Here is a 27,148-nt window from a genome sequence, read left to right on the forward strand (position 1 = left end):
ATGGTTTTGAGATCTCCTATAATCTCAGTTCATTAAATTATAACGTTTACATTTGCCCCATAGTTTTAATTGCTTGGGGGTAATTTGTAAACATGTTTTACTATGGTTACATTTCGTACTTTTCAGTAATCAAAGAGACCCCCAGCCAACTACACTGTAGAGAATTTAGAGAGGGTTGTCACAGATGTGAAAAATAGTAACTACAGTTATCGTGAAGCTCAGGAGAGGTACGGTACTGAGTTCCTAAATCGTCATATATCATAGGTTAAAGGTACGAAATGTACTAGTGACCAAAATTGGAGTTGGAAGGAGTACAAATCTTTCTTCTGAAACAACAAAAAATGTTCAGTGTCTGATAGCCCATGCGAAAATTGGTGTTTACAATTACCCCCCTCTCAAAGGGGTAAATGTAAACAAGTGGGAGTACAGCTTTTTCTTCTGAAACAGTACAAAAAATGTTCAGTGTCTGATAGCCCGTGCGAAAATTGGTGTTTACAGTTACCCCCTCTCAAAGGGGTAAATGTAAACAAGTGGAAGGAGTACAGCTCTTTTTTCTGAAACAGAACAAAAATGTTCAGTGTTTGATAGCCCGTGCGAAAATTGGTGTTTTTCAATTACCCCCCTTTCAAAGGTGTAAATGTAAACAGGTGGGGTAAATGTAAACTAGCAATTAAAAGCTGAAAAAAGTCAACCTTATTGTTTTAAACCCATTTTCAGGGAAAAGAAGGATCTGAAAATAACACGTTTCTTTGTCATGCGTACCGTTACTGAGGGTTGGGTAATGTTGAAATATATTTGAAATCAGTGAAAAGTGTTTACAATTACCCTGGTCTACCCTAAACCGACAATATATGAAATTTCATAATTTACATCCTTGATAGTCCGTGCGAAAATTGGTGTTTACAATTACCCCCTCTCAAAGGGGTAAATGTAAACTAGCAATTAAAAGCTGAAAAAAGTCAACCTTATTGTTTTAAACCCATTTTCAGGGAAAATAAAGATCTAAAAATAACACGTTTCTTTGTCATGCGTACCGTTACTGAGGGTTGTGTAATGTTGAAATATATTTGAAATCAGTGAAAAGTGTTCACAATTACCCTGGTCTACCCTAAACCGCCCATATATGAAATTTCATAATTTACACCGTTAATGCATAGTATTTGGAATCAAAACTTCCGTGTTTCACTACGAGTAGAATTGAAATGGGAGTACTTTTTCATATTTCATAATATTTCGTAAAACCTTCCTTCGATGTAGCTCCGATCTACTGAAGAGTTACGAACCTTGATTTTCTTCAAAGAGACCTTGGATGGGAAGTCATCAGTTTGCGAAAGTACCTTCCAAGTTTGGAAACCAGTCTTACACCCGTGTAAATACTTGCAGCTTGTTGCAATAAGACCTTCTTGGCGTTCCCGTCTCGTTCTTTATAGAAAAGTAACTAATTTATACGGGCTATAAAAGTGGAATGCGAGGCATGTTTGATGGACCACCTGTGGCATTCTTTTTCCAGTGCGAACATTCCTTGTGTTAGTGGAAGAGCAGTAGCGTTCAGAGGGGAGAGTTTATAACTGGGTATAACTCGAGAAATGACAAGCGGGCATTCAGCAGGTGTCCCCGGACAATGAAGTCGTTAAATTCATCTAATAATATATCACCGCTTAGGCCAGGCCACCCAGTATCGCGGATTTGCTCCTTGTGTCCGTGGTATTTCTGGTGGACAAGGTAGTACGTTTTCCAGGCTTTCTCGCATTTCCTTCAACATTTGAAACTCTCCGGTCTTTTTATATACAGGATGGAAGTGAAATAACCTTGGAGATCGAAAGGGACAATAGGGTACACATAAATGAATAGAAAGCTATATTACGTTTTAAGTTTCAGCAATCCGGCAACATCGCCGCTAACACATTCTTCTCGTAATACACGCAGATGTAAAAGGTCAATGAAGTCTATGTCTTGCTAGATGAGCTGTTCTCTGGCGCTGTGTTGCAACCAACTCGCGTCGTGCAGTGGCTTGAAATTAGAGATTTTTAAAATTGAATTTACACGAAAACCATTCACAATATTGAAATACTCCAAAGAGATAAATTATTCTTTATTAATTCTCCTATCGATGTGGACAAAAATCACGATTTTACTCGCAATAGTTACCGAATAAGAGGTTGTTAAACATTTCAAAAAAAAATCTGAAAAAAAAACTATTATCTTTCCACCAATATGATACAGTATTATAGTTTTTTTTTTTATATACAGCATGAGCTATTCGCTTTGAAAATCTGTAAGGCTATTTCACTTCCACCCTGTATAAGAATAGTGACTACAGCTGGAAGTTAGTAAAGTTATAAAAATTAACAGTGAAAGTAGAAATAATTGAAGAGTCCACTGCAAGAATGATGGATGTCACTTTCTTGTCGAAAATTAATCAAGACTGCCAATGCATAGCTTAAGACATATAGAATGTACATACAGGGTTGTATGGCATTAACACTGATAGTCATTGTCCAGTAATGATCGGAAAATCACAGTTAAGCTTTGAGCGCTAAGCATTTCAAACTTTCAATTGCTTCTCCTGCAAAATGTATTCCAAATGACATACGTCATTCTTGTAGTGGACTCTTCAATTGTGTATATCGTCGTTGATTTTATGGAACCTCCTATGTGATAGTCCAGAAAATAACTTTTCAGAAGGAAGAAAAGATTAATTAAATATCAATAGGCGTACACTGATCCTCGATGATGTCATTTATGTCACCATATTCACCAACGTTTTCTACCGAATTATTTCATATTCTTATGTAGGCACATTGATTTCTAATTAATTTTTTCTTCCTCCTGAAAAATTATGTTGTGTACTTTTACATAGGACGTTTCATAAAATCAACGACGATATATTAAATACATCCTAAGCGTAGGGATCCACATGAGACATACTTGATTAAAACAGGTCCTTCAATTTATTTTAAAAAATCGAAACAGTTCGGTGTGCAGGAAAACTGAGGTGTTATTTATTGGAGGACTAAGGTCACCATCGCACTACTGACTTCATGTTCACATTCCATGAGAAGGTGAACGATCATCGATCTTTTTTCGAGTTGAAAAGTCCTACAATTGTTAATGGTCCTGTTATAATAATAATAATAATAATAATAATGATCATCATCATCATCATCATCATCCGTGGCGCTATATCCCATGAAGGACCTAGACCGACCAACCGGCTGCTGGACTCACTCCCACATGCCGAAGCAGAGGTGGACGATCATCCAACCAGAATGGAAGTATCGTGTGGTTAGCACGATAATCCCCCCAGCCGTTATAGCTGGTTTTCGCAACCGGATTTCGCTACCTATCGTAGCTCCCCAAGTGCATCACGATGCCGGGTTGGCACCGGCCCCATACACTGGCCGAAATTTCATGAGAATTTCTTCTCCCATGAGGACTCGAACCAGCGCGCATTCCGTAACGCGAGTCTTAGGCAGGATGTCTTACACCACGACGCCACGGCGCGGGACAATGGTCATGTTAATAATAATAATAATAATAATAATAATAATAATAGTACTGTACTAGTAAATTTCCTTCGCTATAAAAACCAAATAATTGTTAATGATAGTATAGGTTGTAGGAGAGGATGGTATAATTTTTGTTTTTCCTAATTGATGCACATTTTTCCATGTGCATGTACCTATACTCTGGAATTTTTGCAACAACATTAATTCGAGATTAGATTTGAAAAAAAAAAGTACCAGTATACAGTAAGTAATTCACTAATTCTCAGCAATATTAAAAAATAAATTCAAAAGCTCTCTAACATTTTACTCCTAAAAGCACATTCTTTAAAATGCCTGGAGCATAATTTTGATATTGGTTTTGAAGTTTTTAAAGTAAAGCGATCACAGTTTAAGTATGAATTTTTACAGGTATCTTGGAGGGATATTTTCAAATCTAACAAAATTCCGGCAACAAATTTCAGTTTCAAAGAAAAGTTTCGTAATAGCGTAAAGAATGTAATTTCTAAATATTCATGTAGCATTATTAATAGTTTCCCAGATGTAATATATAACTTTTTGTTTGAGAATAAATCGAGAAATTAAAGTTACGGGAAATTGCAATCAAGTTTAGCGTCCTTTAAAAATCTAACGAGGACATAAACGTATATTTTTCACATATCAAAGATTATTTTAAAGTAAAAAAAAAAATACTGAGAAACTACTAGTTTTTAACCACATTTAACCCTCCTTTCCCCTTAAAAACCCTGTGCATCACAGCCTTAAAAATAGCATCGCAGAACCTAACTAGGGTATAAATACTCATGAAATTTTATGTAACGCATTTCCCACATATCAAAGTGTATTTTAAAGCATTTTTTTTTAATTTACTGCTTTTCCACCATATTAAAACAAGACAACCTCTGCCCTTAATGCTGTGACACAAAACTTCATTACTTCTAAAGATAGCTGTCCATCGAATCAAGCAGACAGAAAATCTATTACAAGGAGTGCAACAACGATCCTAGACTTGGTATCGATTGCTCAAGAAGTTAGAGAAAATGCAATTTACCCTCTCACACCACCACGTCACCTCGCGTTTAAACCCTTCATTCACCACCCTAAATCGAATTATTGTTGGACGCGTTTTAAGCGAATTCGATTACAACGTAATTTCGGGCACACAGAGTCTCGAACTCGCTAGAACGAGGGCTAATCGCATTCTCTTGACGCTGCAGCTCGGGTTTGTAGTTTTTTTTCCTCTGCGTCTTGCTCTAAAGTTTCTTTTTTTAATTCTGCGTTTTTATTTAACAAGGCCAATGAACAATCGCTGTTTTTACCGTCATAACTGTACGCCGCAATACAATAGCATGTGAACGTGCTCCGTCATAACGTTTTTGTGCAAATTGCGTGTATATCCTATTCAGGATAGGATATGATTATGCCTGGGGCATGTATGCCCGAGCTGTGTTGTTATCGCTCATAGTGTTACCATTGTTGTGTTAATTACAAAAAAAATTAATGCAAATTTAATCCTACTCTGGAATTCACATTAGACTGAACGCTTTGTCATTGAAATGCGATCAAATTGAAACCTTTTAATGTTTTAACTGGTTACTGCTGAGTAATTATATGGGAGTACAAACAACAGACGAATGCGTTGTAGGTATAAGCGCAAATTTACTGTAAATATTAAATGCATTAACAAATTCCAAGAATTTTGAGAATTGAGACTTCATAGGCTGCTGATTTGTGGTATACATATGAGTATCTGAACCATGTCTCTCTAGTCATAACTAGGGGGCGGATTTTTATGTGCTAAAAATTTAAATATATTTATTTTTATGTGCTAAAAAGTACGAAAATATTTGCTAAAATAATAAAAAAATTTTTGTAATATGACAAAAATACCTTACTTAGCTTGAAAAAAAAAATGTTACTAGGTACTAGAGTTGGGCAACACGATTCTTTTTCAGAAGTCGATTCCAACGATTCAATCATACATTACGAATCGATTCTAACAATTCATTCACGATTCTTCTCAGTCTGCGATTCCAACTATTCTTTTGAATCGTCAACGAGTTCACGATTCTTCCTACTCTGCGATTCCAACGATTCGTCAACGAACGACTTACAGGACACTTTCCTTTGCAAACCACGCGTAGAACAAAAACGTTCTACGTCTCTCGCATAGATGGCATAAGAGGCGAGACATTGGATTATCTCTTTCTCATTGGCTGGAACCATTCAGCATGACCTCCATTAGTCTACAAAATTACCCAAGATATTTCTAAATTATAATTTATCAGCTGAGCCTTATTATGAAGTACATTTGTTGCATCACATCTCTATTTAACTATGCAAATTTCAGGTTCGTGTTCATTATTTTTCACATTTAACAAATGCAGTATTTTGATTTCACTCTCGCTCGGGAGCATTCGGCACGGTTCGGAAATGTCCGCTGACAGGTTACATCAAACAAGTAAATAGAATCGTGGGTTACGATACCATGTCAATTCGTTACTATTCTTTTGAACGACGATTCGTTACGATTCTTTTGAACGACGATTCGTTGATACCACGAATCGATCCAACTCTACTAGGTACTCACCAATCACACTTGAGTATCAGTTGCTAGTAGTTGTCCGAGAATTGCAGTGAACAACAAAGATCATTTCCAAATTCTCCATCACAAATGCATGCCCATTATCTCTGAACAACGACTTATACTGTGAAAACGATCTTTCCACATCACAGGACTCCAGACGTGCATATTTAAAGAGAGGAATGTCACAAACAAACACCGTCAATTTCACCTAAAGGCACACCCTCCAATACTTGAGCAACTTTACACATTTTTTACATCCACTGTTTTGCCGTGAATGCAAACGTGAAGCAGCGGCAATGTGCTTGTTTCCAGACAAATGTCGGGTTACCTGAGAGCTCTGATCTGCATTTACTGATTTACCACACGGTTGGCAAAATAACACTTTTCCGTCGGCAGTAAAAATGTTTTTAAATTCATCTACATATTGCTCTAGACGCGATCTTAAACTCGATTTGATTTAGGCTAATATACACACGCCTTAACGTAAAAAAATGTTTCTAGCTACTGACTGACAATGTCGGAGAAAAGCTTCCTATAGCGACGCCACCACGTCTACACCACGCAGCTTATGCTTATGGTCCGATAACGGGGAATCACAACAAGATGTATTTCCTCACTTCATAGGCATGAACGAGAGGCGAGAGATTTGTTTAAATTAAATAATGTTTATACCCGAGCTCTTATCCGTTGTGTTTCACAAACAAAGCGCGGAATGAAATCATCTTCAGCAACAATAAACATTCCTAATTATGTGTTGCAAAATCTCTCCTTCTTGTCCATGTTAATTTATTCTAATATAATAACACTGATATGCTACTTAGCAGTTCTCAGAACTTGAGGCGATACTATGATACTATTAGAAAAATGGATCACGGATACACCACACAGCCCATAGAAACACGAAGCAACTAAAAATTCTTAAAAAGATAACGTATTTCTCAGCGATATAATTGATTTAGTTTTAAAATATTTAAATGTTCTTGTAAAAAATTTAAGTAAAAAAAAAAGAAAAACTCCAAGATTTATGTGTTTATAATAGATTTCCTGAAAATATGTATTTACGTAAATTTTTTGTGAAAATATGTGTTTTTATGCGAAATAAAATTCGGGTTTTAAACTTGAAACTTGACATTCGGAATTTTTAACTTTGTTAATTGTGTTTTATCACACGCAAGAAAAATATTTAATTACATAGGAATCCGCTCCTTAGTCATAACTCTTTTTTTTTTTTTTCCAGAAAAATTTGTCATTTAGGATTTTAAGGTTACTGATTTCTGTTCTTTTAAGGGTCCAGTTTTTATCTTGAAAGGAAAGCAAAACTAGGAAAATTCTATTAAACTCTTTTATTTGAAATATCTCAAAGAATAACCCCCGAAATTAATAACATTACTTGCGGTTCACTGTATATATTGTCATTAAATATTTCGAAAAGTAATGTGGGAGATGATAACTTTGTGATGACACAAGCCTTCTCTGTTGCTTCATGAAACTCAGAATTGTATTTAATTTTTTCTTGTAATCTAGAAGCAACCAATAGTGTTGAAGCAGCAACTTTCAGCTCAGCAGCTGTTAACGTATTGCACCACATCTCCATACGGAACGAACAGTCAAGGACCTTTATCTTGCTTTCTGATCACTTGTTGAACAGTTTCCGAGAATTACACTTTTTCCCCCTACAACTCCCCCTTGTCACGAACGGAGGTTAAGTTTCGTATTAAAGCGAGATATTTTGTAACATTTTATCAGGCGCGCTCACTCTCGTGGGGGTCGTTTATAAACTATTTATCTGGCAGATTATATCTTCTGATCATCGTGATATGCAATGTGTTGAAAGACTATTGCTCCCTTCTTTCTGAAATTCCTAGCAAACCGAGAGCATTAACTTGAGCATTGTCTTGATACTCTATGATGAATGTTATAATTAGATAGGAAAAAGATAACGTTTGATACTGGCCGATAACAAATTCGTTTGTAATACTTGCTCACGTGTAATGGCGATTTTGGACAGCCTTTGATCAGAACTACGTATATGCGCTATTATATGGATTACATATTGACAATGCTATCTCCATATTTTAATGTACACGATAAATTGCGATCAATTTTTAACTGGGGCTCTCTCTTTCATAAGGATAGTTCTACGACACGGGCCTACCTTTCCGAGAAAACCATGTTAAGAATTTATATCGTCTTAATATCTGTAATCGGTGAGGTTTCTGTTCTCAAACCTTGGACCTAATGGTAGCCAAAATATAATCGAGATAGACTAGAACAGCGTTTCTCAAACTTTTTTGAAGTGGGGACCACTTTTTAAAGTCAGAACAGTTCCCCGGACCACCTTAGTCTTGTACCCTTCGAAAGCAAATTTATCATTTTCGTAGCATATTTTAATACCAGTATACTTATATTTTAAAACTGAATTAAGATTCCGTACTTTGGTCCTCTGTTATGAATTCGGGTGGTCCCTGGCTGGGTTACAGGCGCGGCGCCAGATGTGCAGGGAAAAGATGGCGAGAAACACCACGTATGTAGTGCTTTAAATCCCTCTTTTGTTGATACAGCGTCATAAAATAACCCAGTATATAAATATATCCCTCTTTTGTTGCTGAGAGTAGAATGGGGAAGTCGATAGACTGGTAGGGTAATAAATTTCATCAAATGTCAGTACTGGGAGAAGAAGTGAAATTCGATTGCCATGTGTCATTTCCAAACTCTGAGATTTTAAGCTACAGTGTGATATGGAATTCGTTCGAATTTGATTTTTTCTTCTGTCTTTTTTGAAGGACCACAAGGGCAGATGTCGAGGACCACAGGTGGTCCGCGGACCATAGTTTGAGAAACGCTAGACTAGAATATATGCAGAGTAATATAAACTGTAGTATTGAACGTAGCATGAAGAGATGGGAGAAATTTAGTATGAAAGGCTGTAAGAGCTGCATAAAAATGTCTTAATTTACTGAGAAAGAAAATTTAATCCAGTACACGTTAAAAAATCGGTGTCAGAATAATGAAACAGACTTTATTTCACAGTAAAACCCCTTTTTAACGAAATATCGGGGGGGGGGGCAATCTACAAGCTTACTTCTAATCGAGATATCTATACATTCTATCAATCGCAATTTACTTTTGCAAGTGCCACTCTGGTGAGACTATACTTGATCTAGAAATTAATTGCAAAGGTTTAGAATGTGTTCTGAATTCGGCTAAAACGGTATATTTGCGAATTCATTCAGATGAAATTTCAGTCAGATTTTCCCTAAAAAAACGTCACGGTAAAAACGAGGTACACAAATGCAGTTTCAACAAAGTGGTACATAAAAATCAGAAAGTCAACAGGAATGTGGCATGGGTCCATTTTTCGCTGGGTCCCTGATTCGAGTCATGCTTCGCATTTTAGCTGCCATAATAAATACATCAAGGAAGGTTTTGTTCGCACTGACACAGCTGATTGACGACATTTGATAGATTAATTATTTTTATTATTTATTATAAATATACACAATACTATTATTTAAATTGCAAATTACAACAGATGGCGATTAGATACATACATTATTTACTTCCGAATCACTCATTTCCAAATTACATTTTATCACTTTCGTTAGGCTACTATTACTTTATGAAGAAGCTTATGAAAGATTTATTCATGTGTCAAACGAAAATCGCTAAACCAGGAATGTCAAACGGCCTGTATTGCGTGTTCATACTACAAGCAATACAAATTCAACAAGGTTCAATTTTTAGAAAGATAAAGTCAATCATCGCTCTTAAGGAAATGTCGCGCGAGTTCTTGAGAGCACTCAGTGCAGGCGCTTTGACATCCCTGCTCTAAACCAATACAGAAACAACTTAAGGGGAGGCAGAGGTGAAATTTTCGAACAAAACTGAAGAAAAAATGAAAATTTGGGTTTTTCCATTTCTATTATCTTTATTTTGATATTCCGATGTTAGTTTTTGATTTTGTGCCCTTAAAAGTATGAAATTAAAACCAAGATAACTATTACTATATTATTCCGATAATAAACTAATATTTATAATTATTTATATACCTTCTCTGAACATAGAAATAAAAAGAAGTGCTGGGTAACTTTCGGTGCTGGACCCCGGACTTATTTCACCGGCATTATCACCTTCATTTCATTCAGACGCTAAATAACCTAGCGTCGTAAAATAACCCAATAAAAAAATAAAAAGAAATATTGAAAATTTCTTACAATATGGTGCATGGAGCATTTTATATCAAACGATGTAAAGTTTTATAAAATTATTAATATTTACAGAACTATTGTACTTAGAAAGTTGAAACTTGGTATGTCCATTACTGATAACTAGACTTCGTGGAATTGCCACGAGAATCGTAAGGTTTACTACGCACGCGGTATAGACTGTATGAGAAGGGGGCGTGCAAAGGATCAAGTATGCCTCTGATGTAAGCACTGAGCAGTATATTGCGGTTACAATAAAACCTGTATCCTGCATTCAAGTAATATAATGAATGATCTTTGAAATAGGAAATGTCTAAACATGTAAATACACAATTATTTTATAGTGAGATATATTAGCTCTTAAAATTTAATTTTATATACTCACATCATCCTTGAATATGTGCATTGCAGTAAAGAGTTACGTACATTTTGAGCGACTGCAAAGTGAACCTCCTACGATGGTCACTTAAACAGTTTTTATATTGGGAAAATATACATTCGACATCACACGATATAATACGTGCATATTTGAAGAACGGAAAGTCGCTACATTTTAGTACATCAACTTCAGACGTTTTATCGTGACCTGATAGTACATAATTTATAATACGAAATTGTGAATAGGCAGAATTTTTAGCAATAATATTTCTCAATTTACATTTCACTTTTTCTGAAATTAATGAATTGTTATTTTGGATAACGGTTTGTGATACTTTATCCACTATATTAAGGGCTTCTGAGAGTTGTAGTTTAGACGATTCTAACAGGGTGATGCTTTTGGACACGATTTTAAAATTAGAATCAATGAACAGAATATCTTCCAATAGATGTTCAGAAGGCAATGATTTTACAGCTGCAACAGGGGAACTGTCTGTGCTATCCAATGCATCAATTACCGCCATTATTTTTCCGTAATATTCTGCATAATAATTAATAGCATCCAACCACGTTTCTCAGCGGGTCAAGACTGGCTGCGGGGGTAAGGGTATTCCAGGGGCAATTATTTGGAACAGCAACACTCATTGTAGTATGTTTGATTGAATTCTTGTCTACACTGAACACATGTTAAGCTTTGACTATTCCAACCACAGTAATGCAAAAACAAGTGCTTACATAGGTATACATTAGCTGTAGCTGCTCTATCTATTTGGACCGGTCACAACTCTTAACATGAACTGCTTACACTACGAGACCGGGTGGTCGCTCACCTCTATACTGCCGTACATCGGCAACCTTATTGCAAGCTGCGTGTGGCAATTCAACGAAGTCTACTAATAACATACTTAGTATCCATTATCAATTTTGAACAAATCGGATAAATTTTGTGGATTTTGAAATATTCACCTCTGCCTCCCCTTAAGCTTGTTAACACGATATTTTCGTCATTATGCGAAATTTTTTATGTGTATAGTTTCACTTTATAATTCATGTAATGATGAAGTAAAAAAAAAGTAGCAGGGTTATGAGTTGGAGTACTGTAATAAGAGGCGTTCTAGTGTGTGGCTTGGTAATGACATTGGCATCTCTTTCTTTGCAGACCAAGAAAAACAACCCAAACCACATCAAGCGGCCAATGAACGCGTTCATGGTCTGGTCCCAGATCGAGCGGCGTAAGATTTGCGAGCAGCAGCCTGATATGCACAACGCAGAGATCTCCAAACGGCTGGGCAGGCGATGGAAGATGCTTTCAGAGGAGGAGCGACAGCCGTTCATCGACGAGGCAGAGCGCTTGAGACAGTTACACATGCAGGAGTACCCCGACTACAAGTACAGACCCAGGAAGAAGGCCGTGAAGCCGATGCCCAAAGTATCAGCACCCGTCACCAAGAAGGCGAGGAAATCCGCTCCCAGTCATCACCTCCAGAGGAACGACACCAACAACAACCACCACCCACAGACTTTGGGCAAAGACAGGCCTCCTTCACAGCAGCACACGCTGGTGCATTCTTCTGGGAACGCCAGAGCACGAATCACCAACACGCTCAGTTCTGTAAACCACAGCAGGCTCAAGGTGCGTCTGACCATCGACCGCAAGTTCAAAGACAGTATCCGTAGCAACAGACAAGCGTCGCCACCCCACCAGCAATACGCACCGCCTCCTCCGACCGCTACAGCCAAGGTGCCGTCCAGTCCTTCTTGCGATACTCCAGATTCCCCAGAAAGCGCGTCTTTCTACGACGACACGTCAATGCTTCTTGACGTGAAGTTCAACCCCGCAACAAGCTGCGCCTCCACGACTCCTTCGGAGAGACGGGATTACACCCACGCCTTCACCCTCAGCAGGCCAGACGCGAACAAGTCCATCAAGATGGAGCCCATAGATTACGACGCAGTGACCATCAAGGAAGAGCCCATGGAGTGCGAGTCTGAGGGTGCAGCTACAGGTGGCGCCCGGGGCGCTGAGAACCCCAGCCTGGCCGATTTGGACTCGTTGACAGACCTGCTTCAGATCCCGTCCGACTTCAGGGTGGACCTGGACACTCTGACCACAGACCTGGACTCCTTCGACACAGCCAGCTCCAGTTCGGGGTCTCACTTCGAGTTCTCCTGCACGCCAGACGTTTCGGACATGCTCTCCGATATCGGAGTCAACAATGACTGGGTCGACACAAGTTTCGCGAGTCTCATTAACTGTTGAAGCTCTTTGAGTGAATGTGTTGGTGCTATTTGGCACTGGAACAACGTGAAAGGAGTTCGTAGTGGCAATCGTGTAGATGTGGTCCAGTCACTTTCAGTTTTTTTTTAATTATCCTTTGAACAGTCGGGGTGTCACAAGTAGCAGGTTTTTTTAACATGAGAGTTTCAGTGCTTCTTGTGAACTTGTTCGAATGATATCTTGTTTTCTGTTTATAAATATATATGAATATAAACTATATACCTTCGGTTTTGAATGTGTGCATAACACTTATAGATTGACAAATCGAACTGAAACCCTGACCGAGTTACTACGTGAGCGCTGGCTGTCTTGGGGAGGAGCAAATAAGAAAGCACGGGGTGAAGGGAGAGAGCGCTATGCACTGTATACTTTATTTTATTTCAAGGAGTGCAGTTCGATGGCTCCTTTGAACACCCACTTACAGATTTATGACTTCCTACACAAACACCTGTGACAATTCCATTCTATCCGCTCGTCCCAACATTGCACTGTTGCCACAATCCTGGTGACCCTCGAAATGAGACTGACGGGATTCTTGGAATTCGGAAAAGATGCGACAACTCTGCCTCCACGTGTATTTGACGGGAGCCTGTCAATTCTTCTGAACGAAGGTTGTAATTGATTACTAACAGGAGAAGACAAGATTTCCGTCAGAGTAAGGAAGGCATTTATTTATGACTACCAATTAGTAGGGGGCAGTAGGTCTGTCGGCAAAGTCCTTTCTATGAAACTGCACTCCATGAAATAAAATAAGGTATACTTGTAGGTCCACTCACAGTTTGTCAAACCTGTTAACAAAGGCATTAAAAGGTTGAGTAGTTGCCTGCAATGCTAGCATAATGGAACCTTCCTAGCCGACAGTCGAGGCAAAAATGAAGAATCCGTTATTGTGGTAATACTGGAGAGTGGTTCTTCTATTGGTCGCGATGCCCACACACACCCTCTCAGACATTTACGGGGTGATTGGTGACTGAATGACGAGGAGCGAGGGAGAGAAAAGAAAGACAGAGAGAGATTCCAGAAGTTGGCGTGTTTTACGGGGTTTCACTTGAAGTTGTCAAGCTATACAAATGAATCGTTCACTTGAAAAATTTTTGTGCTGGGAATCAGACAAGGAAATTCATTATGGCCATCGTTTCGGTAATGGTCAATTCATAAGGGTCAAGTGTCCACTTTCTGTAAGTGATTGTCACTTTCAGGTGTTTGCAGTGCCCCTTCTACCCCCCTCACCCCAACTCGTCAAATGGGGCAACAGGTATGCATGCACGTGCTTGGATGTTTACATTTATATACATGGTAGGCCCTACTTGTTAACTCCGTAAGGTTTTGATCTCTTGTACGACGGTCTCCAGTGGCCGTAGTACATTTTTTTTTAATTATTATCATTAAGTTGAGTCTCAGTCTACAGATGGGGAATTTATATACCACTCAATAGTGCCTAGAGGTCCTTTGTGTGGATCTTTCGTACAAATATGGTTGAGGAAAAATTTCACAGAGCCACAAGAAAATAAAAAAAATGTTGACGTCATTGTTGGTGACCAGGGAAACTATATCAGGCTGTGAATATGAACTCTGGTGACAAAACTTGCGTTTCTTGTTTTTCTTTCCTTGGAAAATTTTTTTTCATGATATTGTAGGTGCTTGTGTTTGCAATGTACTGAACCGGAAAATTACGTAGCGAAGTCCCAATTGTGATTTGTGTTGAGTCACTTTGTGCTCATGGTGGCCACTTGCCTAGCTGATATACACACCTTGAGTAGGGCCTAACTGAATTTCATTTGATTGTGTTACATTCAGCAAACTATACTTAACGGGGAATACCCCTAACATATCACACGGTTCATCATTTATTATTGTATTATGATTATAATCATCATTATTATTATTGTAAAATTCGTAATATTTGTGTTCTCCTTTGACAGCGCATGGAGTATAACATGCTTTGAAATTTGTTTTGTTTTAATTGCTATAACCATCTTAGTAAAGAGGCGTTCAATGAAAAAAAGTCAAAAAAGTTTGTACTTAATTAGCATATGAAAATTGAAAATATATATTAAAAAAAAAAGCTTTGAGGTATGTACAAAAACAAGAAAGCACAGTCGGACATTTTCCATTTTCTTCTATTGTAATCTGCGTGTTTTCTCCATTAAATTGAGGTGTATAAGAAGTATAAAAAATTGTGTTGTAGAAGAGAAAGAGAGGAAAAAAAACAGGAAAAAAATCAGTGGTAATATTGACCTACCAGTTGTTTTTAATCAGCCAATCATCTTAAAGCGCTGTGTAATTAAAAAAAAAATATGTAAATTTTAATTAGGGTATATAGGCTATATATAGGACGTTCACTCGTGATTGATAGAGTTATCATTTTGATTAAGCCTTAACTTTATACCTATTAAAAAAATTCACTTTTTAACACAAAGATTTGAAAACGTAAATCTTGGTTGTTTAGAACACATAGAGCCAATTCTTTAGATCGTTTCCTGTCGGTTGAGTAGAGATTTGTACATTGGAAAATGCACTTTTTGCTATACTTGCTGTGTCAAAAGATTTTTCAACGCCTAAATTTTTATCATTTTTGTTTTTAACTAAATCTGTTTTCAACCTAGATTATAGAATGTATCATAACAGGAGTGAGAACATTGATTTGATTTGAGTTTTGTGATACGTGCTCGTGACGCAACGATTGGTTAAGAGTTGGTTTTCTTGTTCTTAACGTGGAGAAAAATTTTTTTTAACTTGTTTCAAAAATACTTCATTGAAGCAGTCCAACAGTGTTTGTTAATGTCTTTTGATTTTCCTTCAGTTATCTTTTTAAATTGTACGAGAAAAAAAGAGGATTTTTATCCTTTCGTAAGCCCCCAAATTGAAGCATTATGACACATTTTTTGAATGCATTGGTGGGTCATTATACGCTTATGTATGATGTTAATTCAATTAGTCACTTGTAAGATAAGATAGGTAGAAAACGTAAACAGCACAAACCTAATCATACACAATCACTTTCATGGGTACTTTTTGTGTGGGGAACATGATTTTTTATAACGACAGATGTGATATGTATTAAAAGGAAAGTCCTGTCTTCTTAAGTGTGCTTTCTCTAATGGAAGTTAATCCGTTATTCAAAGAAAACTGTATTGTATGTTCAGATGCATCGAGAGAGGTCTCTCTTTGGAGTGTATAAAGTCTCTTATCGAGTGTGTGTTCCTCAAAACATGGGTTGTAACAACTGCTGACGAAGAAAAGTGGCCTCTTCATCTTCGTCGACGAATAGCTGCTGTGTTTTAGTCACGTGATCGGGTAGTTTGAGGGAGAGCTATGTGTAGTTTGGCCAGGGGATGGGGTGGAAATATGTAATACTTGAGTTTGCAGCCATGTTAGATGGAATATCATATATACCCTTTTTGCTCACCTTTTTGTATAGTATATTCTTTTTTGTTTTTATATTGTTATATTATATTAAATATATATAACCTTTTATATTCGGTGAGGTATAAGACATTATGTTTAGTATTTTCTGAAATGCCCTCGCTGCAAACTTTACAAGAGGCCCGTGTAGTCAACATATTAAAGGCACATTTCATTCGACGCCCCCGCAGAAACCTCCCTGTGCTCAGATATTCTGCAAGTGGTGAAGTGTGACATGATCACCGGAACCTGTGAAAAGTGTTAACAGCCGACGCGTTTGTTGCACAGACATTTTCTTCAAGGTTCGTGAATCTGTGAATCACACTTTTTTCGGAGTCTGGGTGATGACAAACCCCGCAGATATCTTGTAACTCAATGTGCTATACAACCATAAACTAATGTCCAAACCGCCGGTGATTTCATTTCCACAGTTACTGTGCTAAGCGCTACATTCCACGAAACACAAGAAAATCACCAAATTCTGAAGCTCAAGGTCTGTGCATAACGTTGGTTTCAACCTACGTAACTCCCAGGCCAATAGAATGGCTTCGGAGGTCGTGACAGAGCTTATCGTTGTATGATACAACTTGTAAAGTGACTTAAAAATGTCATCTGGGTGGAAGGAACGTTTATTCTTTAACAGTGTTTGCTGTGACGTCATCAGTTGCTGCAGATTGTCAACTTCACAGGGTGATTATTATTATTTTTTTAAGTTTGCTTGTTAAACACAAGTAGACTATTTCCCCTGATCAGTGAGCGAACGACAAACCCTGGAACGGACACTATATGTATTGCAACTGGTGGCGTGTAGCGGGGTTGTGATCCCAGGACTCCAAACCACGATAAGACTTATTTTCCCTGCAAGAACCTCCCAATTGTTTTTCTAAGTCAGTTTTGTTTTGTACGTATCCTACATGCTACCACAACAACATTTTATTTTGTAGATGTAATTTGAATAGGTAGGGCCTATTTATTCCATTTTTTCTATTATTTTGTTTGTTTTTTTTTTTTAATTCTGTGTGCTTTTGTTAAAGAGAAATACCTTCTGTGCTTTTATTATGTTAATAGTTTGTACAACCTCACTTTAAAGATTTTACATGTAAGGAAATAATTTATGAAACAAATTAGCAATATTTTTGCATATAAGATAAAATAGTGTAAAAAAGAGAGTTTCCCATAATGGCATTTTGTAAAACAACCCATGTATCATACTTCATATATAAATATTATAGTTAAATGATAACGTGTACATTTTGTATTGTAGTTTGTTTATAAATATATATGGTAAATATACCATCTCATTTTTTTAAAAGAATATACTGTTTTCATTTTTCATCACGACCCACTTCCTTCAACAGTTAAAGGAAAGGAAAATGAGAGAGTTCATACGAGAAATTTCTCGACCTATACTTGTTTTTTTGAAAGATGGGACATGACAGGAGCGTTGCGATCGGAAAAACAACTGAATGTCACATAGGCCTGTTGCTATGGTAACAATGGTTGAGTTGCCAAACTTACACTTCTCCTTGGCGAGTGCTTAATAGCTCGCTTGGCGACATTTATTGTGCACACAATGTTGGCATTGGTACGTTTCGTCTTTGATTCTCTGTCGATTTTTGTATTGTTTTTTTACCTCCCCGTGAATTGTCAATGAATGTTTTAACGTCAGCCATCTTCACGACAATTGCTGGCTTCCATCAGCTGGCAGCGTGGTAGTCCATAATGGCAACATGACACTGTAGTTCCAAGTTCTGCCGCTTAACTGTCATGTCCCATCTTTAAAAAAAAAAAAAAAAAACAAGTATAGGTATTGACTTACCTATAGTCAGGGACGGGTACTTATGGAGATCGCAAAAATCACGAGATAATAGATATACAAGATTTTCACTAATCTTTACGAATTAAATGATTCTGATTAATAATATGCGGATAAAACAATTGCGACAAATCCCGAAATAGAGTTCTAATAGCGAAATATGAACACATTCGTGAATTATTACTATTGCGTCGTTTTATACCGAATTTCATATTCTGAGTTTTTTTTTCTTTTTTTTTTTTTCTTTTCACTTTTGAATTTGTTATATATCAAAGTTGGCTACATTGCATGGTATTCAAAGTGTTGTAATTACATTAGTGAACTCAAAAGACTGAGAATTCAACATTTCACTAATAATTTGAAAGTGTTAATTTGAGGGCTGCAAGTTTCTTTCGTTTTTAATTAAGGGAACGCACAGGTGAAATTACTAAATCTTACAGTTTTCATTTTTTTTCTCAAAGACCAAGGACACTAGAATAAAATTATGTGACACGTTTCCTTATTAAGATGAAATAAATGGCAGGAATTTTTTTCAACGTGATTTTCTTTAATTTTCGACTTGTGGAACCATTTATATATTAATTTAATTAATTTATATATAAATGGTTCCACACGTCGAAAATTAAAGAAAATCACGTTGAAAAAAATTCCTGCCCTTTATTGCATTTTAATAAGGAAACGTGTCACATAATTTTATTCTAGTGTCCTTGGTCTTTGAGGAAAAAAATGAAAACTGTAAGATTTAGTAATTTCACCTGTGCGTTCCCTTAAAGTGTGTTAAATATAGTCTCAATCCAACAAATATTGTCTATTGGCCATACCGCACCTTTATCAGAATCCAACGAAACTTTAATGTTAATTATTCGGAAAGTAGTCTAATATTCATACTGAGTTAATACTCCAGTTCCGAAATAATTGTATTTTCCAAAATTTCCATTAATCTCCGCCAAGAATACAAATCAATCTTCAACAATCTCTGCCGATACCGTTATTTAAAAAACACAAATAAAATTAATCTCCGTAAGTACCTGTCCCTGTCTATAGCTGTCTCCTTACAGTAGTGGAAAATGTGGCATGAACTGCAGGAAGAGAATTTCTTGTTTTGAAGTGAATATACCGCACACGTCATGAAATCAACATCACATAGAAAATCTTGCGCTTGAAAGAGAGAAATATTTTCTGTGGTAGTTGAATTATTTGACGGAGACAATCGATTTTCTATGTCAAGGAATTTCTCTACGGGCGGGCACAACAACCCATTATGCTGCAGTGCATCCAGGACTGGAAACCAGAAGTGTTAAAAAATAATTCACACCTTTTTTGGTCCTTAGTTTCTTCGGAATATCTGCTGTCTGTGTGTATTTTCCTAATCATATAACCGATCTCTACGTTTTATATTACACACGATTCATCTATTAAAATTCTACAGGACCTAAAACGCCTAAATGACCATAACCTTCCTATAAATACCTAAAAGCTATATTTGTGCCTGATAATCGCCTTTTTAGTGTTTTGCATATATTTAAAATAAAATTACCGGTACTAAAATACAAAAATGCTAGGGCCTATCTAAAATAAAAAGAAAATCTTACAAACACTGGTATGGCAAGTTAGTTCCATATTGATTGGTCTTAGAAGTGGAGGAAAGAAGATTTTACCTAATTTTCTGGAACCGAAGAAAAGTACATTAGCTTAAAAGAGGTGGTTAGGCGAGAGCTTACAAATTAGTCAGTGCACCCCCGTTATGCGAAATGAAACTGATCAATCGGGAATCAAATCTCTATCACTGATAGAATCTGAGTCTTCAGTTAACTAGCACTCATTGTCAGCACCAGTTCTTTGTACTTAAATTCCACCTAAAATGGAATAGTCTGTTTACTAAAATTAAAATAAATTTTTAATTTTATATAAACTTCATGAAGTCCTAAATTGGATTTTCTAAAATCCTAAACATCTCTTTTTACCACTTAGAAATCAGTTCCATAGTTATTACCAGAACTAGAAAGTTGGTACCAAAATTAAGTTGTGTGAGCGTGGACTATATATCTACCGAATGAAAAGTAGTCAATATCAGTGAACCAGAACGACACATATGTACAGCAGGGTGGTAACCAAGGGCCTTAGAACAAGAAAATAATAAACGAATAATATAAAAAACAATAATTTGTAATTATAAACTTCTAACTCCCAATCTAAAATAATTTATCCATATATATAAAAATAACATACAAAGAATACAATTATAATTCTAGTCTCATTGTAACAAACACCGATGAACTTAACGTATTTTAAAAATAATGTTATAGAAATGAGCAACAAAATTGCAGTTTTCCTTTTTTTACATTCCGGGACAAATATAACTCAATCCAGGATACAAGACACACCATTAAAATCCAGGACGTCTGGTGGTATTAGTGGCAGTGTTAGTACCGGTGGTAGTATTTATACTGATTTTATTAGTAGTAGTATGTACTCTTACTTTGAAAGAGGAGGAGAAATTAAGGATATTCGAGAATAAGTTGCTTAGGAGAATATTTGGGGCTGAGAGGGCTGAAGTTACAGGAGAATGGAGAAAGTTACACAACGCAAAACTGCACGTATTGTATCTTCACCTAACATAATTAAATCATGCATAGTGTTCTGCCCAAGGGCAGGGTCTTTCACTGCAAACCCAGCATTCTCCAGTCTTCCCTATTTTCTGCCTTCCTCTTTGTCTCCTCATGATCCATATATCTTAATGTCGTCTATCATCTGATATCTTCTTCTGCCCCGAACTCTTCTCCCGTTCACCATTCCTTCGTGACCCAGCCAATTCCTTTTCCTCTTCTTGATCAGTTTCAGCATCATTCTTTCTTCATCCACTCTTTCCAACAAAGCTTCATTTCTTATTCTGTCTGTCCATTTCACACGCTTTATTCTTCTCCATATCCACATTTCAAACGCTTCTAGTACCTTCTCTTCACTTCGTCGTAATGTCCATGTTTCTGCCCCATACACTGCTTCACTCCACACAAAGCACTTCACTAATCTCTTCCTTAGTTCTTTACTCCACTAACATAATTAGGAACATTAAATCCAGACGTTGACATAGGCAGGGCATGTAGCACGTATGGGTGAATTCAGAAATGCATATAGAGTGTTAGTTGGAAGATATGAAGGAAAAATACCTTTGCGGAGGCCGAGACGTAGATGGGAGGATAATATAAAAATGGCCTCGGAGGCAGGTGCGATTGTAGACACTAGATTGATCTTGCTCAGGATAGGGACCGATGGCGGACTTATGTGAGGGCGGCAATGCACCTCCGGATTCATTAAAAGCCATTTGTAAGAATAAGAATAATAATACTAGTGATAGAGCATAATAGAGGTGGTGGTGTAACACAGTAGTGGTAGAGTAGTAATGTTTATGTAGCAACGCTTTCAACTTCATAGGTGTCCAGCATCAAAATATCAACCACATGGGAAAGGAATGACTAAAGATTTTGCCTGGAACCCTCGATCAGAAATAGAATAATTTTACGTGCCGTGAACTGACACGAGGCTCAGCTTTACTTATATCACGGAAGAAGCCATGCTACATATATATTTTTTTCTTTTTTAGTAGGTTATTTTACGACGCTTTATCAACATCTTAGGTTATTTAGCGTCTAAATGAGATGAAGGAAATAATGCCGGTGAAATTAATACTGGGTCCAGCACCGAAAGTTACCCAGCATTTCTTCATATTGGGTTGAGGGAAAACCCCGGAAAAAACCTCAACCAGGTAACTTGCCCCGACCGGGAATCGAACCCGGGCCACCTGGTTTCGCGGCCAGACGCGCTGACCGTTACTCCACAGGTGTGGACTCTACATATATTTATCACTCTTTAAAATCTATTGCTCTGGATGGGATTTTAACTTCGGACTCGCTAGACATCGAGGACGGTAGGAGTTTTGTGAAATGAAATCTGTAATATTGAGAGAAATGGGACAACTTCCAGAAAATTCTCATTATCTAATGCCGTACATTAAAAGTCAACACCGAGAGTCGAACCAGAGTACCTGGAATGATAAACACGTCATAAATGTATGAGATGCAGTGTAAATAGTTCCACAGTGAAGTCAGTTTAGTTGTAAGCTGTAAGACATTCCTCAACGAGTTTATCTCTAACGTTAATATCAACTCTAGTTTAACAGGGGGAAAAAAGTCCAGCACGAAGTTATTGTAGAATAAGAAGAGCATCAAGTAGTCCATCAACTCTTTCAAGGAATCCACCCTATTATCCTATAAAATTATCCTCCTACTACAAGTTACATTACTTGTAAAGGTCTACCACCGCAGAAATTTTCATAATTGTACCTTGAATTTCCCCACGTTTTCTTGTACCCAAGTTAGTTTTCAACTTCACAAAAGTAGCGACGTCGGAAGTTTTAACAAGAAGTTGCTCAAAGAACTTCCAGTCTGCCCTCGTGTAATTGGTTTTGTATCCCCCTCACTTAACCGGAGGAACTGCCAACTACTACCCTCATCTCAGCGCTGTATTGCAGTCTATATAACCCAACTTCTGCAGCTTCTGTCTTGGGTAAGGTAAGATTTATTTTTACGCCATGCACAATATACATTATTTACTACGTTCACGCTTCTGATGGTGTTAAAAAGATGTTCTCTTCTACGTTTTAGACGAAGATAATGTATATATCTTAAATTGTTAAACATACAACCCTTATATACCTGTGGGTCAAATTCATTCATTCAATATTTTCAATCCAAGTGCAGGTATTTCACTGCAAACGCAACATTCTCCAACCTTTCCTATTTTCTGCTTTCCTCTTAGTCTCCGCATACGGTACATATATCTTAATGTTATCTATCATCTGATATCTTCTTCTGCCCCGAACTCTTCTCCCGTTCACCATTCCTTCCAGTGGATCCTTCAGTAGGCAGTTTCTTCTCATTTTTCCCTTTTTGATGAATTAAAGCAATATTGGTGATATGAGGTTCTATTTATTTCGGATATTCAACAACAGTAATAATAATAATAATAATAATAATAATAATACTTACTGGTTTTTAAGGAACCAGGAGGTTCATTGCCGCCCTCACATAAGCCCGCCATCGGGCCCTATCCTGAGCAAGATTAATCCAGTCTCTATCATCATATCCCACCTCCCTCAAATCCATTTTAATATTATCCTCCCATCTACGTCTCGGCCTCCCTAAAGATCTTTTTCCCTCCGGCCTCCCAACTAACACTCTATATGCATTTCTGGATTCGCCCATACGTGCTACATGCCCTGCCCATCTCAAACATCTGGATTTAATGTTCCTAATTATGTCAGGTGAAGAATACAATGCGTGCAGTTCTGTGTTGTGTAACTTTCTCCATTCTCCTGTAACTTCATCCCTCTTAGCCCCAAATATTTTCTTAAGCACCTTATTCTCAAACACCCTTAACCTATGTTCCTCTCTCAAAGTGAGAGTCCAAGTTTCACAACCATTCAGAACAACCGGTAGTATAACTGTTTTATCAATTCTAACTTTCACATTTTTTGACAGCAGACTGGATGATAAAAGCTTCTCAACCGAATAATAACAGGCATTTCCCATATTTATTCTGTGTTTAATTTCCTCCCGAGTATCATTTATATTTGTTACTGTTGCTCTAAGATATTTGAACTTCTCCACCTCTTCAAAAGATAAATTTGCAATTTTTATATTTCTATTTCGTACAATATTCGCGTCACGAGACATAATCATATACTTTGTCTTTTCGGGATTCACTTCCAAATCTATTATTATTATTATTATTATTATTATTATTATTACTATTATTATTGGTTCAGCGTTTTAAATATGATCATAAGAAATAACTAAAAAGCTACAGACGTGGACAAATTATTAACAAAATTGAAGATTTTTATGATAATTCTGTTTACAAAATTTGACTTTTCAATTTAGGCTACAGTTGACAATTTTGCATATTTCTATCATTACAGTAGATAGAAATATCCAAAAATGTCATATGTAGGCTATTGTAAATAGAAGAGTCAAATTTTGTAAATAATATATAATAAAATCTTCAGTTTTGCTAATAATTTGTAAATATGTAAAAATGTCACCTGTAGTCCAAATTGAAGAGTCGAATTTTGTAAAAATATACTACAAAAAATCTTCACTTTTGCTAATAATTTGTAAATATACTGAAATATCAATTGTAATCTAAATTTAAGAGTCAAATTTTGTAAAAATATACAATACAAATCTTCAATTATTCTAATAATTCGGAAATATGCAAAGATGTCAACTGTAGTCTAAATTGAATCATATTTTGTAAAAATATATAAAAACCTCCAATTTTGCTAATAATTTGTCCACGTCTGTACAATAGGCATATTTTTCTAAACTTTCATTGTGTTGGTAAAATGTTATATGGTTACTTCTGGAATAATATTCGTATAAAGACAGAATCGAAAAACAGCGTTCGTCTTCAAGTCATTTTCCCTTTCTATGGCATGACAGAAATATCACGCAGAGATGCAGTACCTTTCTTTTGGAGACTAACTTTTCCATAGTTCCTTGAATGGAGGTAGAGAGAGTGGGAGGCAGCGAGCTCTATACTCCAGTAAAGAGCTCACTGGAGGGAGGAAAAACGCAACTTTGCTTTGTAAATTTTTCATAGTCCACCCTTGACTCGACGTCCGTCAAGTTCTTCTTAGAGCTAAAATGGCTATCCGGGGGTAGGCACACGTGTTGGACATTGCAGTGGTATTATTTTTTCTAGATAGACGTGAAGTGTTGTGATATTTCTGCGTAACACGTGCGATGGGACTGCTTGCTAGAAGAAGAGTTCTTCTAGAAGGTGAGTTGATTTACTGTGTTCAACTGACCATGGTCCGTGACCAGGCGGTTTACTATTATCTTAACCTTGTTACGGTTGGAGCTTATGCGTCAGAAATCCAAAGTGAATCCAATTTGTAGTTCAGAAGGACGTTTTTAAACGTGTGCATGCGTGTTATAATTAGACACATCTCCAAGAATGTTGCGTAATAGCGTAATGTGTTTGACCTTAATCTCACGTGGCGCAAGCAGACGTTTCGATAGCAGTCCTTCAGATAATGTACTTCCCGATTTGAACACACGATCGAGTGTATAACCTTTCTTCAGTCACGTACCTCATTGACAGTTTGCATGGATTCAATTGGATGACGTGCATAATTTATTTTGCCCAATCGTGGGGACAATGTCAATTGCCGTATCACCACACAAATTTTCGCTATATGGACCGGTTTCGGTTCTCTAAGACACCGCCAGGTGTCAAAAAATTATCACTAGAACAAGGTATAGAAATCACCACATGGTCACTGAAATCTGGAGTAAAAATAATTGAATTTCTGCCTTACCTCATTATTCATTAATCCTATTAATCATACACGTCCTCTTCATTTTGTTTTTTTAGCGTGCTATTCTACGTAAATGTAAATGTAGATGTAAGATGTGTAAGACTGACCAGTTCCAATCTCCTTTCCATCGTAATTCTGAAGAACATAAGTAGTTATGGTAACACTTTACTTCTCTTTTAAGCTATAATTTAATGCTAATTGTTTATTTAGTTATTAATTAACTTAATATTTATTTTATTTATTTATTACTTACTATTTATTTTTATTTTTCTTTCTTTATTTTTCCATTTTATTTATTTATTTCTTCACTAATTTATATGTGTATTTATTTATTTATTTATTCGCTTATTATTTATTTTTATTTATATTTATTTAGTTTTCGTGTTTTATTTTTATTTCATTTGGGGTGTCCGGTGGTTCAGGACTACAATACGAGCTTTCGCTCACATACCGCAACTAACCCCTTTAAATCCAGGATTTTTATTTCATTTATTTATATATTTACTCATTTATTTTTATTCATTCATTCAATGTCTATTAATATAATTTAATCTTACGCTTATATTTTGCATCCTCCTACATTTCACAGCCTTTTGTATTTTTATTTATTTATTTGTTTGTTTATTTATTTGTTATTCATGTCTTTACTTATTTATTTATTTTTATTAATTCATTCTTTATTTCATTCATTCTATATCTATTAATGTAATCCAATCTTACTCTTATATTCTGCATCCTCCTACATTTCACAGCCTTTTGTATTCTTATTTATTTATTTGTTTGTTTATTTATTTGCTTATTCATGTCTTTACTTATTTATTTATTTTTATTAATTCATTCTTTATTCCATTCATTCTATATCTATTAATATAATCCAGTCTTACTCTTATATTCTGCATCCTCCTACATTTCACAGCCTTTTGTATTTTTATTTATTTATTTGTTTATTTATTTACTGATTTATTTGTTCATTTATTTTTATTCATCCATTCTTTATTCCATTCATTTTATGTCTATTAATATAATCCAATCTTACTCTTATATTCTGCATTCTCTTACATTTCACAACCTTTTATTTTCTGATTTATTTATTTATTTATGTCTTTACTTATTTATTTATTTATTTTTATTCATCCATTCTTTATTCCATTCATTCTATATCCATTAATTACTCTTTTATTCTGCATTCTCCTACATTTCACAGCCTTTTGTATTCTTATTTATTAAATAATTTATATATTATTTACTTCTTTATTTATATTCATTTATTTATTCCAATATTACTCCAATTGCTTCTTCCTTTCCTGTACCCATTCAGTCTTATTTCTTTACTTTCTTTCCTGTCATAGCCTCTTTCTATTTATTTTCTAGGCTCTCATTTCTTCCGACTCTACTCCCTCGATTTCATCCTCTCCTGCAACCTGGTATTTTTCTTTGAATTTGCCTTATTTTATTAATATCGTTATTTATTTATATATATACTGTAAGTTGAACTTTTAATTTCCTTCTTCACCGATTCCCATTTTCAATTAGTTTGTCTTCACTTATGCATTCGCGTGTTTAGTTATTTGTTCTTTCGGTTAATCTCTCTA

General features: G+C 36.2%; 1 protein-coding gene across 1 annotated transcript in view; it reads left to right on the forward strand.

Annotated features, from left to right (window-relative positions):
• Positions 1-17,674, forward strand: part of LOC138699483 (transcription factor SOX-11-like) — a 118,527-nt gene extending 100,853 nt beyond the window's left edge. The window contains exon 2 of the mRNA XM_069825396.1: positions 11,836-17,674. Within this exon, the coding sequence (XP_069681497.1) occupies positions 11,836-12,936 (1,101 nt within the window). The 3' untranslated portion in view covers positions 12,937-17,674. The remainder of the gene's footprint in view (positions 1-11,835) is intronic.
• Positions 17,675-27,148: the final 9,474 nt, after the last annotated feature.

Source organism: Periplaneta americana, chromosome 5, assembly GCF_040183065.1.
Source record: "Periplaneta americana isolate PAMFEO1 chromosome 5, P.americana_PAMFEO1_priV1, whole genome shotgun sequence".
Taxonomy (NCBI): Eukaryota; Metazoa; Arthropoda; class Insecta; order Blattodea; family Blattidae; genus Periplaneta; species Periplaneta americana.